General features: G+C 39.2%; 1 protein-coding gene across 7 annotated transcripts in view; it reads left to right on the top strand.

Moving 5' to 3' along the window:
* LOC103190869 (protein transport protein Sec24A) overlaps window positions 1-19,165 on the top strand; it is a 58,840-nt gene that overhangs the window by 16,667 nt on the left and 23,008 nt on the right. For 6 of the 7 annotated variants that reach the window (XM_042338666.1, XM_042338656.1, XM_042338652.1 and 3 more), the window contains 6 exons: window positions 8,489-8,584; window positions 12,603-12,686; window positions 13,290-13,462; window positions 14,852-15,036; window positions 15,879-15,981; window positions 18,398-18,524. In XM_042338666.1, coding sequence (XP_042194600.1) covers window positions 8,489-8,584; window positions 12,603-12,686; window positions 13,290-13,462; window positions 14,852-15,036; window positions 15,879-15,981; window positions 18,398-18,524 — 768 coding nt within the window. The remainder of the gene's footprint in view (window positions 1-8,488; window positions 8,585-12,602; window positions 12,687-13,289; window positions 13,463-14,851; window positions 15,037-15,878; window positions 15,982-18,397; window positions 18,525-19,165) is intronic. The other variant, XM_042338671.1, reaches the window with a different exon arrangement.

Here is a 19,165-nt window from a genome sequence, read left to right as displayed (position 1 = left end):
AAATTCCATTGCACTTAATGATCGACAGCTGCCATTTTTAATACTATGTTTGGAATTTTAATAATTTAAAATTACTGCCTTTTCGCTCACTCGCAAGGTGAATAGTGACAGAGCTTGCAGTCCAGCTTCAAAAAGCTTGCCCAACCCACCCTCTCCCAAAGTTTTTTACGAACTCTTCCCTTGTTAGTCCCTCCAAAATAAAAAAACAATAATAAATTGGTCATTTTCCATCCATGACTGATTGTGGGACACTGCTGTGCGCAATTGGCTGCCGCGTTCGCCCACAAATATACAGTCAATTCACTTTACAGTGTTCTGTGAAGCACTTTGGGACGTCTTCCCGACGTGAAAAGCGCTATATCAAATGCAAGGATTATTATTATTATTATTCTGTGAAGCGCTTTGAGACGTCGAGAAGACGTGAAAAGCGCTATATCAAATGCAAGGATTATTATTGTTCCACCATCATTAGCTCACTACCTTGCTTTCTGCTTCTGCTCGCCCCCTCTGCCTCTCCTGCTCTTTCTACATACTTGTATATGTAACTCTCTTTCACAAATGTCACATTCACCTGTTATTTAGTAAATGAGACCATTTTACTTCCAGACCAAAACAGCAATTGCCCAGGACCCAGCTCCTTTTAATCTCACCCACTCATCAACGCTCAGAACCATGCTTTCCCTCTCAAACTGCCCCCCACCCTCCCCCACCAGCTCGTCCTACCTAGTCCTCCGTGGTCCTTGGCCTCCTTCACTTTAATCAAAATATTTTCCTCTGCCAATGGGTGACATTCACCTCTATCTATGTTATCGCCCATATGTCTGGGTTTGTGTGTACGCGAGTATGTGCACAGACACGAGTGTGTGCGTATGTTTGTGTGTGTGTGTGTGAGAGTCTCTCTCTCTTCTCCCTCTGCAAGTCAGAAAGAGGAGAGTCATTTTCAAGCAACACACCAGCTGGTACAGCTGCTGGCGTGCGACTCACTGCTGTGTTGCTGCTATTGTTTTTTTTCTTGCGAGTAGATGAAACCAGAAAGGGTGTGTAAACGATGAGGAGAGGTAGGTGTGTTTCGCAGAGAGATTAATTGTAAATGGAGGGGGACTGGAACACCCTGGGGGTACACAGTCGATCCCACCTTGAGGGACTTTTTGAATCCGGCACTGATCCTCTTGCACTGTAGTTCCAACCTTGGCTACTTGCGCAGATTTGGCATCTAAACTGATGTTTTAACTATCTATTTCATGTGAGCGATCCCATCTTTGAGGATTGAGCGTTTATATTTTTATTATGATTATATATGTATATATTATCTTTCCATATTAGTTTGTATTGATATTTTACAATTTTTTTTGTTATACAAGTTTTTTTTTGCTGCACTTATCATCAAGTGGCTTTTTCCCCCTCACTGATGCAGTTAGTTTTTGAAGCTGGACTGCAAGCTCTGTCACTATTCACCTATTCACTATTCACATCACAAGGTGTGCTCGGGATCCCCCTAGCACTTTAATTCTCCAGGAGGAAGGTCTTAAATAAACAACCTCTTCCAGAGGTCATCATAGCTGAAAGCTGGCAAGAAATCCCAAATGTGTCTTTTGAAGCTTGCGTATCTTTCTGGCATTTATGACATAAAGCATTGCTTGATTCTGTCTTAGAAAATAAGGGAAGGTGGTGCTACTAAGATGCGATTCATGAGATGCTTTTAAAAATGCAGTGGATCGAGCAATGGAAAGGCAATACTCCTGAGGGAGTATTGGTAAGGACTAGTCATCCATCCCTGAATCATTATTTTCATGTGCAAGGTCTCCAGGAGATAGCAGCCCTGAGTTGTGCTTTTGTTTCTGAAACATCCAGTATTTGACATAGCATCAGGTTGGTGAGGTACTCCATTCGTGCTCTTGCACAGTTAGAGCTGTTAACGCATTCGTGTTTTGCACTTCAATTAGCATTCCATAGGATTGAAGATCTTCTTTGAAGGTTTTGGTGCTAACATTTGCCATTTGTATGAAATTGTTCTCGTCTACTTTTTAAAAAAAACAATTTATGAATATTGGGTTTTGAGTGGAGTAGAACATCTGATATCTCCACTGATGGGCAAGATGAGGCTGTAGAAACTATATGGGTTATCAGTTTGTTGTCCAAATTTCAGAATGCTGTGCCGTTAAAATGGTGGAATCAAAATACAAAGCAGTATGAGATCTGTTATGAACATGTAGCTCTCATGTGTGACACAGAATCATAACTTCAGGGAAAGTCAAATATTACAGTTGAGCAGACACTCATTTGAGAGTATCAGACATTCTGCTGCATTAGTTTTCCTTTCAAATGAGCGTTAAATGATGATTCATGGTTAAATGCATCATCCAACACTCATTTGCCAGGAAAAGTAATGCAGTGTAAAACATTTCTTTGAGGATACTTCTTCCAAGCCACAACCGATTATTCTTCAGTCAAGAGGAGCAAGGAGGATTTCTCATATCATCCATGTTCCAGGTTTAGAAAGAGCACAGTCTTACTATCCGTAAGCTTTGATCAATTTTGGAGAATTATGATTAATTTCACTATCCTCGTGTTTAATATGTATTATGTCAGTGTTAGTTTTAGTCCCCTGCCAGCACTCTACTTATTTCCCTCCCTTGCAGTTTCTAGCGCCGACTTACTTCTTTGGCCTAACAGTAAAACTGATTTTCCTTAGCTTGACAGTAAAACTATTTGAAAAGAGGAGTTTTTACCTGGTGTTCTGACCAACAATCAACAACACCTTGCATTTATATAGCGCCCTTCACATGTGTAACGTCTCGGAGCTTGAACAGTGGCAGAGCTTAACTCTGCGCCTTGGAGAGAGGAGGTGACCCAAAGCATGTGAAAGAGGAAGATCTTCAATCTTCCAGATAAAATTGGTCATAGCTATTTTTGGGATAATGCTATGTATAAATTGGCTGCTACTCATGCATACAAATACAGATACCACACATTACAGTGAAGCCTGTGAAACATCTTCCTGAATGCGAAAAGTGCTGTATCAAATGCAAGGATTATTATCATTGTTTATCTAATCAACCATTTAATTTTATAAGAAGTTGAATCTAAAGTAAGAAGACATTCTCCAAAATAGGTTTGATGCAAGTAGAAGGTATTGTATATGTGTCCACTTGGCTCAGTTCTTGTCTCTGAGTGAGAAGGTTGTGAGTTCAAGTCCCACATGTCCTTGTAACCTATAGACTAGGCCAATGCTCCAGTCCAGCACTGGGTGTGGGTTCCATTGTTGGACCTTTGGATAAGATGTTAAACAGGGTCCTGTCTGCCAGTTCAGGTGGACGTGAAAGATCCTATGGCACTATTCGAAAAGTGAAGGGAGTTTCTCTTTTCCTGGGCAACAATCCCCCAAATTAAATTGGTTACTCAATTCATAGCTTCGCCCAAAAATATACAGTCAATTCACTTTACAGTCTATTATGTGAAGTGCTTTGAGACGTCTAGAAGACGTGAAAAGCACTATATCAAATGCAAGGATTATTATTATAGCTGGTTGTGGGACATTGCTGTGTGCAATTGTGCTGCTGCATTTGCAGACAAAATACACAGTCACTCCATTTCACAGTAAATCCTGTGAAGCGTTTTGAGACGTCCTTCTGACGTGATAAAGCACTATACAAAATGCAAGGGTTATTACTATCATAAGATTGGTTACTCACTCAATGGCTATTTGTGGGACATTACTGTGTGCAAATTGGCTGCTGCATTTGCCCACACTTTAGTATATCCTGTGAAGCACTTAGAGACATCTTGACAACATCATATGTTTATCAAAAATAAACATTATAACAACATCAACAACAAGATTACATTTGTATAGAGCCTTTCACGTCAGGAGGACCTCCCAATAAAGAAAATGATTGTAATAATAATAATAATCCTTGCATTTGATATAACGCTTTTTACATCTTCTAGACGTCTCAAAGCGCTTCACAGAATAGACTAAATTTAATTGACTGTATAATTGTATCCAAATGATGTGAACAAATCTAACTTAACAACATGGTGGAGGCCTGAACTTGGCATTATTGGAACAATATGTATCTGAAGAACTTAAAACTCTTCAACTCGATCTTTTTGTATAAACTAATCTATTGTTTCAGTGTTACATTATCACAAAAGTTGGGTGCACTTGTCACTGCCATACTGGATAGTGTTGTCACTAAATGATAAACACTTGGGATGTTCTGGTGTGTAACTATAATTGCTCAATTTCCCAAAGGGACTGCAATTACCCTTTTTAAATAGGAAAATAAATATTGTTTACAAGGGGGCATTCTGAGTTTTCTTCAAGAAACAGATTTTATATTTTGGGAGTAAATTTGACATTTTTTCTTTTTTTAATTAACAAAAAACGCCTTTATCCTACACACAAATTCTGCTACAAGTTTAGATGAGTTTAAAGATTCAGATTGGTTGTAGGAAAATATTCATAAGTACCTGGTGCCTGCTGGAACCATGGACATGTCACGTTAGGAAATGTTTATGAGTTACTCCTGGGCTGAAAAGGGCTCTCGTTCTGCAATGGAAAAGTCCATTCAACAACAACAACAACAAGATTCCATTTATAAAGCGCCTTTCACGTCAGGAGGACGTCCCAAGGCGCTGCACAGTTGGGTCATGACCCGAGCAGGGGGGAAATGGTCAGGGTGAGGGAAGGGAGGGAGCAAGGAGGGGGGAAATGGTCAGGGTGAGGGGAGGGAAGGGAGGGAGCGAGGAGGGGGAAGAGAGTCGAGAGGGGAGCTGAAGGCACGGTCAAAGAGAAAGGTTTTGAGACCGGCCTTGAAGGAGGAAAGGGAGGAAGCAAGGCGAAGGCACTGGGGGATGGAGTTCCAGAGCCTGGGGGCTGAGAGGCTGAAGGCCCGACCACCGATGGTAGGGCGGTTGGGGCGGGGGACGTGGAGCAGACCAGAGCCAGAGGAACGGAGGGTACGGGCAGGTAGGTAGGGGGATAGTAGGTTGGAGAGGTAGGAGGGAGCAAGGCCGTGAATGGCAAAGATGCAGCTACAGTAAGATATCAATTCAGCATGCTCATTGCCATTGTGATTTGTGCATATAGCAAAGATTTTCCTAGTGGTGAATTAAGGAATGGAGCTAAATTTCTGATCAAAACCATCCTTCTTTGTTGCCTCCTTTATTTGCTGCAGAAATACTCTGGATTTTTGTTTGCAAGAATCACAAGGATAGAATCTCATTAGGTTGATTTTGATGTTGGGATCAAGCTGCCTAAAGGCATTTTCTTGTGGTTTGCTATGCAGTCACAGTTGTATTTCCATATTACTAACAGATCACCCTCCCTTTACCCAAGGTTAAAGAATTAAGCTGTTAAACATTGTGGTTATGATAATATTCATGTTTGCTTGTTCCTTGCTTTTCTTTTATTTTTCTTGGGGTGGGGGGGGGGAGAATTGATTTTATTCTTGTATTGAATATGTTTGTTTGGCTTCAAGCAACATATACAAATCTTTATGAACATGATGGGTACCATTGTCTCACTTAATAATATTAATAATCCTTGCATTTGGTATAACACCTTATCACTTCAGAAGAATGTCTGAAAACGCTTCACAGGATTCACTGTGAAATGAAGTGACTCTGTAATTGTAGGCAAACATGGCAGCACAATTGTGCACGGCAATATCTCACAAACAGCCATGATATGTCACCATTTTTATTTGGGGAGATTGTTGACCAGGACACGGGAGAAATTCTTCTCTTTTTGAATAGTGCCATGGGATCTTTAGCATCCACCTGAATAGACAGGCGGGACCTCGGTTTAATCTCTCATCGAAGGATCTGAAGCATAATATGAAATTGTGCCCAATATATCTTGGATTATTCTCTCAGACCGAGTGCACCACAAGAGTTTTCCATGTTCAGTAAATTCACCGGGTATCCATTGGAGCCCTTGAACGTATTCTCATTGTTTACTTTGGCATTGTCCTCCAGTTGTATATTAAGTCCCTTCCCAGGATTAAGAACTCAACATCCAGAGAAACTGTCCAAACAGCTCAATTTATAGGACATTGATCTTCATAGTGTAGAATTTTGAGCCTTTATATTCATTGACCAGAAATCTTATCCTAGTCACATTTTTTTTCTGAGACCGACCACACAGATCCCTTGTGTGAGAGACTTCACTATTCCTCATGTAGACTCCTTCATTGTAAATAGGAGGCTCCAGCTTCATATAATAGATGTTATGGCAATCTTACTGCTCAAGCCATCCACCTCTCCCATAGTGGGTTCCCTAGATGTACAAGCTGAACATCCTGATCTAATGTCTTACCTGGCTGCATATTTTGGGTCTTCCGATGGTCCTGCAGGCCAAGTTGGTTGAGTTGTCCTTTGATGGTAGAAAGGTCGTATGGTAGAACAAATCAGCTGAGATTTTACTGGTGGTCTGAAAAGACTCAACCGAACCAGAAGATTATTATAATAATAATATAATAATAATAATGCTTGCATTTGATATAGCGCTTTTCACGTCTTGTAGCCGTCTCAAAGTGCTTCACAGAATATACTGTAAAGTGAATTGATTGCATGCTTGTGGGCGAAATGTGATAGCCAGTTGCACCCAGCACTTTCCCACAGACAATCGTGGATTGAGTGACCAAATTATTATTTTTTTACGGATTATTATCCCCGGAAAAGTGTTCCAACAATTGACTAACAACCGGGTTCCTACATACTGCTAGGTAAACAGAATCGTGTGGAGTAAGGTAACCTGCCCAACATTTCGCCTTGCCAGGAATCAAACCCAGGTCTCTTGCTTGTGAGTTGAGTGCTCTAACCACTGAGCTACAGGACTTCACTAATTATCTTTGGAATGGCAGAAAGGAGTAGAAACACATGCTTGTGTTGGTAATTGCTCCATAAGATAAACCCAGGAACCTTTTAGCAGTGTTTCTTTGGGCTATAAGTTGCCAGGGTCCCTCATTTCTCTCCTGGATCATATTTCAACCCCAAAGAGATCTTACGTGCCTCCACTTTACACCTGGTACATTCCACCTTGAAAGAGCATAAGGTTGAGTGAACCACTGTAATTTCAATCTTCTGGTCACTAATCTAGATTTTAACTGACTTGAGTGGACTGCAGGTTGCACATAAATCGTGTTAAACATTGTATGTTTTTTTTAGCTTGAGTTATTTTAGGCTCGTCACCATTATTATTATTATGTCTTGAGGGGCAGTACCAACAAAGTTTTTTTTCACGTTCTCTGTGTAAAACCACTCTTAATTTGTGGTTACATTCCAGATACATTTCCATGCCAGGTACATTCATTTAACCTGTAGAGTTGCCAACTATTCAAGCTGCTCTTCACTGTATCACATTTGGTAGAGCACTGCATGGAATTTACTGTAACATGTAGTGACTGTATTTTGCAGGCGAACAGCAGTTTCTAGTAACTTGCCAGCTACCTCAAGTTGCAAATGATTGATCAAAAGTAACCAGTCAGCATGCTTGAAGGATTCTGTACGAGTTTCTTTTATTCCCTGTCAATACCACTTGATATTCATCCAAGAAACTGGAGCTGTCATTCTGTGACATGCTGATTGATAGTCTTTATCTCCAGCATTTGCTGATTCTTCAATTTGGTTTCATGAGAATGAATGTTGCAGCAGTTCTACAAATGTTTTGAGAAATACATCCTTCTTGTATCATGTAAAAGACATAGGAATGCAACTCAGATCTTTATTCCTTACTGCTCCTTATGTTTTTAACTTAATACTTCATAAATGTATTCACAATCCTCTCCAAACTTTTACATTAACTGTCGACTTGTGAAGGGAAATGGCACTTGTGGCAGGCACGTGTGTTGGTGAACTCCAGGTTATTACAATTGATCAATAATATCTCAGCTATTAGATTTCACCACAGGTTATTACTTAGTAGCCTTGGTTTCATATGTAACAAAATGTTATTTTCACCGTAGAAGAGTACTACAGGTTGTGGTGAATGGACCTATATGTGGTGTGTGAAGGGAGAGACAAGTGGCTGCCAGTCTAATTGTACTAATTAATTCAAAAATTCTTTAAAAGTACTCCTTGCAATTCTTCTTATTGAATACTCTGGCTACTCCTGGGGTATATTGAGGATAATTTTGGTTAAAGAATGAAAACAAGGTAGGTATTCTTAACTTTTATCATAGGAGCATATTTGTATTTGTATTTCTCTGTGTAACTGAGGGGAGAATGTCTTTTTGTGTATCCAGAGTAATACTGTTACCTCTAAATGTATTTGTTACAAGCACAAAATGAGGTGCAGACAACATTTGCTGGTTGCTTTGAATGTATTAATGTTGTAATAGTTTTGTGTATTAATTGTATAATATGTTTTGTCTGAGCTCTGCTGTTATTATCTACTTGCTCTGTAACCTGTTAGCTTGCTGTGTAATTCTTTTATTCTTGTGCTTCTTAATTTTTCTTGTGTTTTGTGCTTTCCACTTTACAGGCATGCACTATGGATATGTTGCTAATAATCAAGTTAATTCAGCACCAAGTCCCTTGTCATCAACTTCAGATGATGAGGATGATGATGATGAAGCAGGTGTGCTTTACGTTTTAACAGACGTCCTGAATGTTGCACATGTTAAGCTAATTTGCTGTAAATCATTGGCAAATCTTCACAGGATCTAAATGGCTCCATGGGCCCAATGTCCTCTTCCTCTGCTGTCATTTCTATGAAATGCTGCGGCACATCATGCATGACCTAAAGCAAGTAAATCCCTTGTGTTAATCAATAAATAATAAACCGTGAGCAAGTACAGTATATTAGTATGCAAAATATATTGCACTGTGGACGGGTGTATAAAATAAATGCTTGTTTATCAAGAGGAAATTAAACTAAATCTTTGTAATCCACAAGCCTACAAAGTGAGCGAAGAATGTGGTTTGAAGTAGTTCATTTTTTAGGGAACTAATGTTCCTTGCCTATTATGCCCTCCACATTGTATGATTCTTGCTTTTATGGTTGAAGCATTTTGTTTTCTTGAAGTAATCTTTTCCTTGGGGCTAAATTTTTTGTGCAAAAGGAAACAGGGCGGTGGTGAGAATGAGTGAAGTGATGTGTGTAGTGCCTTGCTTTACATTAAACAATTGAGAGCTGTCAGGGAAAGGGAGAGCGATGATCCAAAGAAAATTTTCAATAACAGATAGATGGATTTGGTAACAGTCGTCAATTTGGGAGAACAATGCAGTTGAGACAGACCACGAAAACAAGTTCGTGGCAGACTGGAAAGCAGTGATATAACAGTGGGGTGCCTGAGCTGCGACAACAAAAAAAATAATCTAGATGGAGACTTAATCCGTCACTTAGCAGACCATGTTTGTGGTTGTGTGCGAACATTTTCTTGTCGAAGGCGCAGTCTAATCTACTGTACTTGTCACACATATTCCATGCAATAAAACTCAAAGCCTTCCATATGAGCATTTTAATAAATTGATGCAAAATTCATATTATTTTGCAAAATATACAATTTATCCAAATTACTTCTGCTGAATATGATTTACAGTACAATCTCTGAGTTTGTAGTTCTATCATGGTGATTCCCTTTACTTTCTATTATGCATTCTTTGTCTCAAACAGTATGTTGTGTAATGGTGATGGCAACAGAAGCACTGACTCGAGAAGCATTTTCACTGTGCGAGAGTTGGTGCAGGTACTTATCAAGTCCTACGTTTTTAAAAATGTGTTCATTATTAATAATAATAAAAGTAAAGGGAGTTTGTACCATGCTTTGTTCCTATATATATATGTTTGGTTTGATTGTCTGGCTTATATTGGTAGCAGTTTTGCCTTTGGATCAAAAGGTGGAATCCTGAAGCTTAGAGATTAGAGCACTCACCTCGCATGCGGGAGGATCTGGGTTTGATTCCCGGCAGGGTGAAACATTGGGCAAGTTTCCTTATTCCACACACTTCTGTTTACCTGCAGTAAGTAGGAACCCGATTGTTAGTTGATAGGCGGATCGATTTTCTGGGGGTAATAATCCCTTCAATAAAATGTATATATATAAAGAAATAAAATAATAATTTGGTCACTCCGACTGTTTGTGGGACACTGCTGTGCGCAATTGGCTGCGACTTTTCACCCATAAGATATACAGTCAATTCACTTTACAGTATATTCTATGTAGCGTTTTGAGACGTTTCAAAGACGTGATAAGGCGCTATATCAAATGCAAGGATTATTATTATAAGATTGTGGGACTTGGGTTCATAGTCCAGGGTGATACTCCAGGATGCATTATTGGGTGAGCACTGCACATTGTCTGAGGTGCCCTCTTTTGGATGAGATATTAAACTGAGGTCCTGTCTGCCAGTTCAGGTGGACGTTAAGGATCTCATGCCCCTATTGAAAAAGAGAAATAAATTTCTCCTGGCCAATAATTCTCCAGCTAAATTTGGCATTCATCTTGTACCTGCTTGTGGGCTTTGCAAGGGCAAAATGATTACCACATTTCCATACAAAAACAGTCACTACACTTGACCGTGATTGTTTGTGAAATACTTTGTGATGGTTCGATGATAAGTAAATTAGAAATGCAGCTTTTGTTTTGTTTTTTTACAAATGACAACATGTAGTATAAATGTTCATTTGGTATAGAGTCCTCGAGGGTTCTTTAAAATAAATCCCTGATAAATGTTTTATATGGCTCAGAATTAGCTTGTAATTTAATAAAATTTCAAATCAAATGCTTATGTAAGATGGCTTGTGTAGAGTATAAACACTTACATGGATTGGTTGAGCGAAATGGCCTGCTTCCATGCTGTACAGTAAATCTAAGTAAAAGTACAGTGTGTTTGCTTTTTGCTTCTATACTGGGGAGACCTTTTCACCTCAAACTAAACTCTTCTTAATTCATACACTTGCAGTAAGCAAATTCACCATCTGTATTGATGTGACGAGTTGGATGTGGTATGAGATTTAGTCACTGATTGATGCTGAGATAAAATGTTTGCCTGCACAACCATGACCCCAGTCCTTGCTAGTCTCCACTGGCTTCCTGGGTCCTTTCCAAGGTCCTCACCATCATCTACAAATCATTTACTTCCTGGTACCTTATCTTAAAAAAAAATTCTCTCCAATCTCCTCTATCCTCCCCTTCCACACACTCCCACAGCCCCCAACCCGGTGATGCGCCTTTGAAACTTTTCAAAGATGTGATAAGGCGCTATATCAAATGCAAGGATTATTATTATAAGGTTGTGGGACATGAGTTTATTATTTGGCGAGTGTCCATGTGAAACACTTTTAGAGTTTACCATACATGATGGCACTATGTAAATGCAAGTTGCTATTGTGCATATTAGAGTGGGAAATCTTAGCAAGCTGATAATGGGACCAGAGGAGTCCTCTAGGCTAGGAAGGTCCAACCTTTTGGCTGCTGAAGGCTGGATGCCATTTTTTGAGAAACATCTGCGGGCTGCATAAGCAATATTTTTGTTTCCCTTAACAACATTTAAGGGTTTGGAGGGATCAGGTGGGTCAGATGAATGGAGGGGAGTCGAATGAAATGACCCATGGGCTGCCAGTTAGACCACCCTGCTCTAGGCAATCATAAGTAGTTCTAGTGAATTTTGAATTACAATCAAAACATCTGTCAGGTTGATTTATATATGAAATTGATTTAACTCTTTTGTAAATGACACCATAACGAATCAGAATAGTGGGAATATATCAATATATATATTATTTTGCCCACAAAATATACAGTCAATTCATTTTACAGTATATTCTGTGAAGCACTTTGAGATGTCTCGAAGACGTGATAAGGCGCTATATCAAATGCAAGGATTATTATATATATATATGTAATAGTTATCAAGAACTGCAACTTATGCAACCATTATGTCTGTTTTAAAATTTATGTTTTGAGTTATTTCGAAAGCCTTCAATATCATTTTATAGATTGAAGATATTGTAATTCAGTTCACTGCTATTTATTTGTGCATGAAAAATGTTATAACTCGTCATTCAAGATTTTGCAGTAGAAATAAGGCAGTTTGGTGAAACAACAGATACTTTGGTGATTCATTGGCTAAATACGCCCTTTGCACTGTACACCTTGTTGTAGGCCAATCCACACTGAGCAGGAGGTCACTAGCTTTATCACTGGTTGTACAGGGGTTACCTAATCAATCAAATATGTCAGAATCCCCAGCCGACAGATAGAAAAAAATAATTGGGTGCAAATGCATTATAACCATCAAGTAACTATGCTGGCAATTACCTATTTGTGGACATCAGAGAGCTAACATTTTTAAGTCTTTGGCTGTAAGACTGTTTTGTCTTAAAAATTAAGATTGCATATAACTGTGGATAATTCTTAAATTCCTTTCTAACTTGAATGCTAGTTTTCTGCAGTTCTCATGATGAAGCAGTTTCCAAATTAAGGCAGAATTTAAGAATTTTCAACAGCTCTGCATGTTAACCTGAAATTTTAGGCCTCAAAGGAGGAGGGCTCTGTCACACCATTCTAACATGGTGATTTTGGTCCATAAACTCAGACCCTGCATATGGTTTAATGGTTTAGACATGATACAGATTGTCTATTGTTTTCCAGGTGTGGATGACTCCTCTTCCTCTACATCCACTAACACTTCACTTCCCAATAACTATGATACTTTGGAAGGCGGAGGATACCAAGGTGATTTTTGTTTCCATTAACACAAATACTTAATACTTTAAAGGTTTAATACTTTGAAGTTATACGTCTTTGAAGATTTCAAATGTTATCCATACACTATTTCACAGATCCATCCCTATATCAGCACACAGCTTTAAATACAATTTACATTTACTCTCTGCAGTGAACCTTTGAAGGCTTTTTAATCATGCAAATTAAATCGCAGAATTGCCATCATCATTTAATTCGTAAATGAGTTAACATTATATACACTTTAAACAAGGCTCTTCTTCAATTCTTTGTTTTGTAGTTTGCACAACTTTTTCTTTTTTCCAACCAAATTGCATTGCACAATCTTGGCAAGTGAATATCATTTGTGGTTTGTAATCTCATCCCCTCCATATGCTGGCTTTGCATCGCTGAATTGCATGTTGGTTCTCTTTACACTTTGAACTATCGATGAACTTCCTGGATGAATTGGCTCACCACTCATGGTAGACAGTGAGTTCCTTTGAATAATTAATACTGTGCTTAAATGTTAGCAGCCATCTTGTTAAAATTGCTCATCCCTATCCGCAGCGTAAAATAGTGTCAATTTCTGAAATGCTTGGTTTATGTTTGCAGATACACCAGCTTCAACCACTGCGGCCTCTTTTCCTCCTGACCCACATACATTAAAGACTACTAAGCCATTTGGCTATACATATCCAACACTTCAGACTGGCTACCAGAATGTGGCTACTGTTACGCAGCCCACTGGTCCAGGGTATCCTCCAGCCCCCCAGCAGTTTCCTCAGGTACGAGGTGTATAGATATAATCTAATGTTTGATTCTCAACAGCAGGCTGCCTCGTTAATACTATATAATCCCTCCCCTTGAACATGTTGAGATGTGCTTTCATCTTTGCCACCAGCAGTCACAGTGATGGAAGACTTCTGATCTGTTTGGGAATGTTGAGGGTCTGTTATCTTATAGGAGCAACGCATACAAGATTTCTAAAGATGAAAGTTGCTCTGGGGTGGTACTTTAATTTCCTTAAGGATTCGATGTTGGTGTCAATTCAGTGACGCCAAATTAAGTGGCTCCAAATCAGTATCTGTCTGTCACATGCAGAAACCCATCACCATGCTTAAGAAGATCCAAACTAGCCTGAGAATTCTACAGCTGTCTTGACACAATAATCTTCACAAATAATCTTGGATTCAGATCAGTTTAATTTAACTTATTAATTGGTTTCTGTTTTCACTTGGCATTAAAATGCTGGAACAAAAACAGAAGTCGCTTGGAACACTCAGCAGGTCAGGCAGCATCTTTGAAGAAAGGAAAGTGAGTCAACGTTTTGGGTCCACGACCCTTTGTCAGAACTCTGTTTTTGTTTCAGGTTTCCAGCATCTGCAAAATTTGGGGTTTTGTTTTATATTAAAATGCTGGACTCAGCTTCTGCAATTTAAAGATAGACCTTTTATATCAATGCTATGTGTGACTAAATTATTTATACATCTAGAGGTTATAAGTACTGATGTAACATAAATACACCAGTAGGACCTTTCACACTCTCATGCTTGCATGCTCTTTCTCTCTCAGCTTCATTGGAGAGGGAAGTAAGTGGTGTCTCCTTGGTGCTGGACTGGCTACAAGTTAACCTGCTTGGCACCAGAATGCTGGAATGGAGTCAATCCTCTGTGGGAGTCTCAGGAGTCCAGTTTCTGAGTCACGTCTGCAGTATTCCAGGCAGCCTGGCTTTTCAGCAGGAGGTTGAGGGTCAGACATGTCAGTGGGAGCAAGGATTTTTCCGATTCGGCTTGTATTATCCGTTCAAGACCCTTCAAGCCAAAGGCGTAATGGGTGTGTTGGTCCTAGATGGACAAGCAGCGGGAAACTTGCCAGACAGTGCTTTCAATGGCAATCGATTTGGATTTAGCTGGTTAAGCTTCAGCAGTGTCCCAACACACACTCTGTGTGCCTTGTGCCAAATACTCTACAGAATTAAACAGGGTGCATCACTCCAGGAAGAGAGGGTATTCTTTTCTGGTCACAAGAAAATTTTCATGTGTGGGCGTATGGATAGGTGGGACTTAAGCATGGCGATAGGTTTCTTCACGTGTTGAGACACCTGTCTGACCAGTAACGAGGGGTACTGAGACTTAAAACCTGTATGCAAATCTTTATTTTCACTTTGATTTCAGACTTATCCTGGTGTTAAACAGCTTTTACCAGCAATGGAGGGTCTTGGATTGCAGAATAACCAGCAGGCAGAAGCTCTGAAGCTTGTGAGTCTGCTTCAAGATAGGAATATTCTTCCACCCGTTCCACTCCAGAGCCCTCAACCCAATTTAAGTCCAGAACTGAGAAAAGTTAACTGCAGCCCTGAGTAAGTCTGTTATTCTCCTATTACCCAGGACATTGGATGAATTTATAGTTATAGTTGAGCTCTTTATCAGACAGTGATTGTTTTTGTATTATCACTACAGGGTTCTGGCATAATATCTATTGTTGTTGTATGTTTTCTTCCTCTCCCCATCCATGCTCAACTACTCACTAACTACTGTTTCGAGCCTACATTTCACAGTGAAATAGCTTGTAAAAATTAATGTTGTACTTTGTCACATCAGCATGAGCATGTTTGGTTTCCAGTTGCTCACCTTTAAACCCATTAATCATTCTTACATTGTGCCAAATGGTTTTGTTTTTAGAATATCTGGTTGAGTCACAGAGTCATCAGTTCTGCTCTCCTTCCTTTTGATGCCCTTTTGGAAATCGTTATTGGCCATTTTGAGAATATTGGACATTAAAAGGAAATGGCATTTAACGCTTTCCATCCATTTTGAGAATATCACAAATTAGGTCTCCATTTAATCCCAACTATTATCACTCAACACGAGCTGTCCGTGCTTGGAATCGCTGCGCACAGAATTTTGTTGGTAGGTCTTCAGTGATATCCATTTCTTTATAAATCAACTTGATATGATATTGAAGATGAAACATTTGCTGCAACCTGGATTTGCATGATTTCATAGCAGTTTTTAAATAGTTTTTCTCTTGCTTCCTTCTTTTTCCCCCCTACCCCCGCCCCACGCACATAGAACATATGCTATAAACACGAAAGGCAAGGTTTTGGATGGAAGTAAAATATTTTACCCTGATCATTGTATTTATTGCACAATAGACAGACAAGGGTTTTAATTCTCTTTCTGCTGTTCCGTTTGTTCTCAGCTTATTCCGATGCACCTTAACAAACATCCCTCAGACCCAAAATTTGTTGAACAAAGCAAAGCTTCCTCTTGGGTTATTGCTGCATCCCTTCAGAGACTTGACGGTAATTGACTTTTAAAAAAAATTCTATTGTGTTATTTTTGTGTTATTTTTCACAAGAGTGCAGCTGTTAATCTGTGTAGGTTATTAATAATTTTCATCATAAAACACCCTGGTTTGCACTGATCTGTTCTACTCACTTTGGTATGTGCAGTGATGGAACTTCCTCCATTTCATACATTTACTATTTTAATCTGCATTGTGCAAGAATGGAATTTTCCCCATTGCTATGCAATGGCAGGATGCGTAGGAATATATGCTAATCAAAAAGATGGGTTGGAAACACCGAGCTGTTGTCTGATTCCCATCCCTCTATATTTGGACCTTTTGTTAAAGTGAACAATTTTGCTGATAAACTTCAGTGAGTTCCGTTCTTAACCTTGAAATCTTCAATTAGGTTCACCTTAGAAGTCTCTTTCCCACAGCAAACCCACCCATCTTCTGTAACCATTCCTTACAATCCAGGTTCCTGGAATTATCTTGGTTGCGTCATAAAGAACATAACGCTATTCCTACACAGTACTCCAGATGCAGACAGATCAATATTTTATACAGTAGCTTTAAACACCAGTGTGTTTCCATATCTCAGAATCAAAATATATATTGTCATTTCCTTTTTCCACTATGAGGCTGACATGTAGTGATTTATAACAGGATTCCTTGATCAGGAAACCAGTGGTTTGTCACACTGACTTGTGGGATCTCCACTATGTGTGTCATACTAACTCCTTGGAACTCCACTCAGATGTGATCTACTCTGTACATCAAGCTGATTTGTTGGATCTCCACTCTTATGTGATCTACTTTGGAGCAGAGATCTCCAAAACAGTGTTTGATACTTCTGGTTACTGGAAGGAATCCCCACTTGGTGTCTGTATTAAAGAATCCTGCTATGTTCCTGTCCGGCAAAATGTTGTATTGTATGTTGTGCTCCTCCATGTAGTGGTAAAAGAGAAAGCTGTGAATGCTTGTAATATAAAATATGAAAAGGAAATGATCGAACAGCAGGTCTCTCCGCACATGATAGAAGAAAACAAAAATGTTTGAGGTGGAACCCTTTATTAGAACTGGAGCAATTTGGCCAGAGAACAACAACATCAACTTGCATTTATATAGCACCCTTCACACTTAACAATGACGAGGTTGGACACCAAGAATAGCCTCTTTATAGAATACGTCAGGACAATTGGAACCAAACCACTACTTAAAAACTATAAATGCAAAGTCCCTAACTGAAGCAGCTAATGATATACTGGAAGGAATCTTAAATGGACCAAACATGATCTGGATGTAATCTGAGCTAGGAATTGGTAATGCAGCACTCAGTAAGACAAAGAAATGTAGCGCTGAGCAAATGAAAATCTGTAAACTTAGTACATTGTGGAGTCCTCTAGCTCAGTGGATGGAGCACTCGCCTCACAAGCGAGAGGACCTGGGCTCGATTCCCGAGCAAGGAGAAACGTTGAGCAAGTTTCCTTACTCCACATGCCTCTCTTTTCCTAGCAGTAATGGGAACCCAGTTGTTAGTCGATTGGCAGATCGCTTTTCCGCGGATAATAATTCTTTCAAAAATAATAATAATTTGGCCACTCAATCCATTACTGCTGTGCGCCATTGGCCGCCTTGTTTCATCCACAAAAAATACAGGCAGTCCATTTTGCAGTATATTCTGTGAAGTGCTTTGAAGGATATACTGCTCAAAGACGTGATAAGGGGCTATATCAAATGCAAGGATTATTATTATTATCTTTGTTTATAAAGTATGAGATCTATTTTGTATCAAGTTTAGCCCTAACACCCCATTTCAGGAATTCACAACTTATTAACAATACACTACTTGCCTCTTAACTTGAACTTCTTCCTAATACAGTGGAACTTTATTGTAAAGTCTTATAGTGTGAATGTGGTGTGAATCCTGACAGCTGATGTTTATTTTCACAATATAAAGTATCTTTTGGTGTTCTGGCTGACAATCCCCCTAAAAAATATAGTCACTCATTTCGTGGCTGTTGTGGGACATCAGTGTGTACAGATTAGCCTCCGCATTTGCGTTCAAAATGCACAGCCCCTAAACTTTACAGTATATCCTGTGAAGTGCTTTGAGAAGTTTTGACCTTGTTATAAAGAGGTATATCAAATGCAAGGATTATTAATATTAATAACCGTAGGAAGGAATCCTGGGTACTCTGAACATAAATCAATTTATCCACTGGACATCGTACAGAAAATTATGCCAACTGAGGTTACAGACAGGAGTGCAGCCAGGCCTATCTATGTAAGTTGTTATTGATATTAGGTTTATTTTGTACTTAGAATTGCTGCTTCCAGTGTTTTGCTTTAAGTTGTTACCAACTTTTCTTTTTGTTGAAAAGGATGGAGTTTGTGTTCAATACTAATGATTGGTTTTATTGATGATTCAGCATTTGCCTGTGATTACGTCCAGTACCATTGTGAGATGCCGAACCTGCAGAACGTACATTAACCCATTTGTATCCTTCCTTGATCAAAGGAGGTGGAAGTGCAACCTATGCTATAGAGTCAATGATGGTAGGTCATTAAGTCCTATTCAGACTGGTTCTACCTTTGTGTTTAAAGAGTTTAATCTCTAGTATATAATCATAAACTGTGATTCTGAATGTGTAATGCGATATCTAAATTGTTGTTTCGGTCGTATAATGCCGCCAATGTTTCTGAAATACTTCCCGGATGAGAATATTGTTGGCTTCATTGCATGTCCTATACATATACGTACCATAAGGAGTAATCTAGCTACCCTTGAGCAGCTTGAATAGCCATTTATCAGCAGTCACACAAATAAATTGCCCTGAATAGTCTTCAAGTAAATTGCATGGAGAGCAAGCCAATGCACTAAGTTCCTCTTTTTCTCATGGTCTATCATATCCGGACCACTTCTCTAAAAAGCGTGGCCAAGCAATCAATGTTCAAGGTTGGTGCCATGCCAAATAATTTTTTGAAGTCCAAATTGATGTACACATGTTGCCTACAATAGTAATAGCTTACTATCTTTTGGCTGTTTGACCCACCAACCATCAGTGCTGATGCAGAGATTTATATATTTGTATCAAGAAGTGCTCCATGTACACAGCACATGACACAGATATAGTTCCAATTCAGCTATTGAGGCCATACTGCGTATATTTAAAAGTGTGTGTTATGTGCGTAAATTC

The sequence above is a fragment of the Callorhinchus milii genome, unplaced genomic scaffold (assembly GCF_018977255.1).
Source record: "Callorhinchus milii isolate IMCB2004 unplaced genomic scaffold, IMCB_Cmil_1.0 Scaffold1, whole genome shotgun sequence".
Taxonomy (NCBI): Eukaryota; Metazoa; Chordata; class Chondrichthyes; order Chimaeriformes; family Callorhinchidae; genus Callorhinchus; species Callorhinchus milii.
The sequence above is the reverse complement of the archived record's forward strand: the minus strand, read 5'-3'. Positions and strand labels throughout refer to the sequence as shown.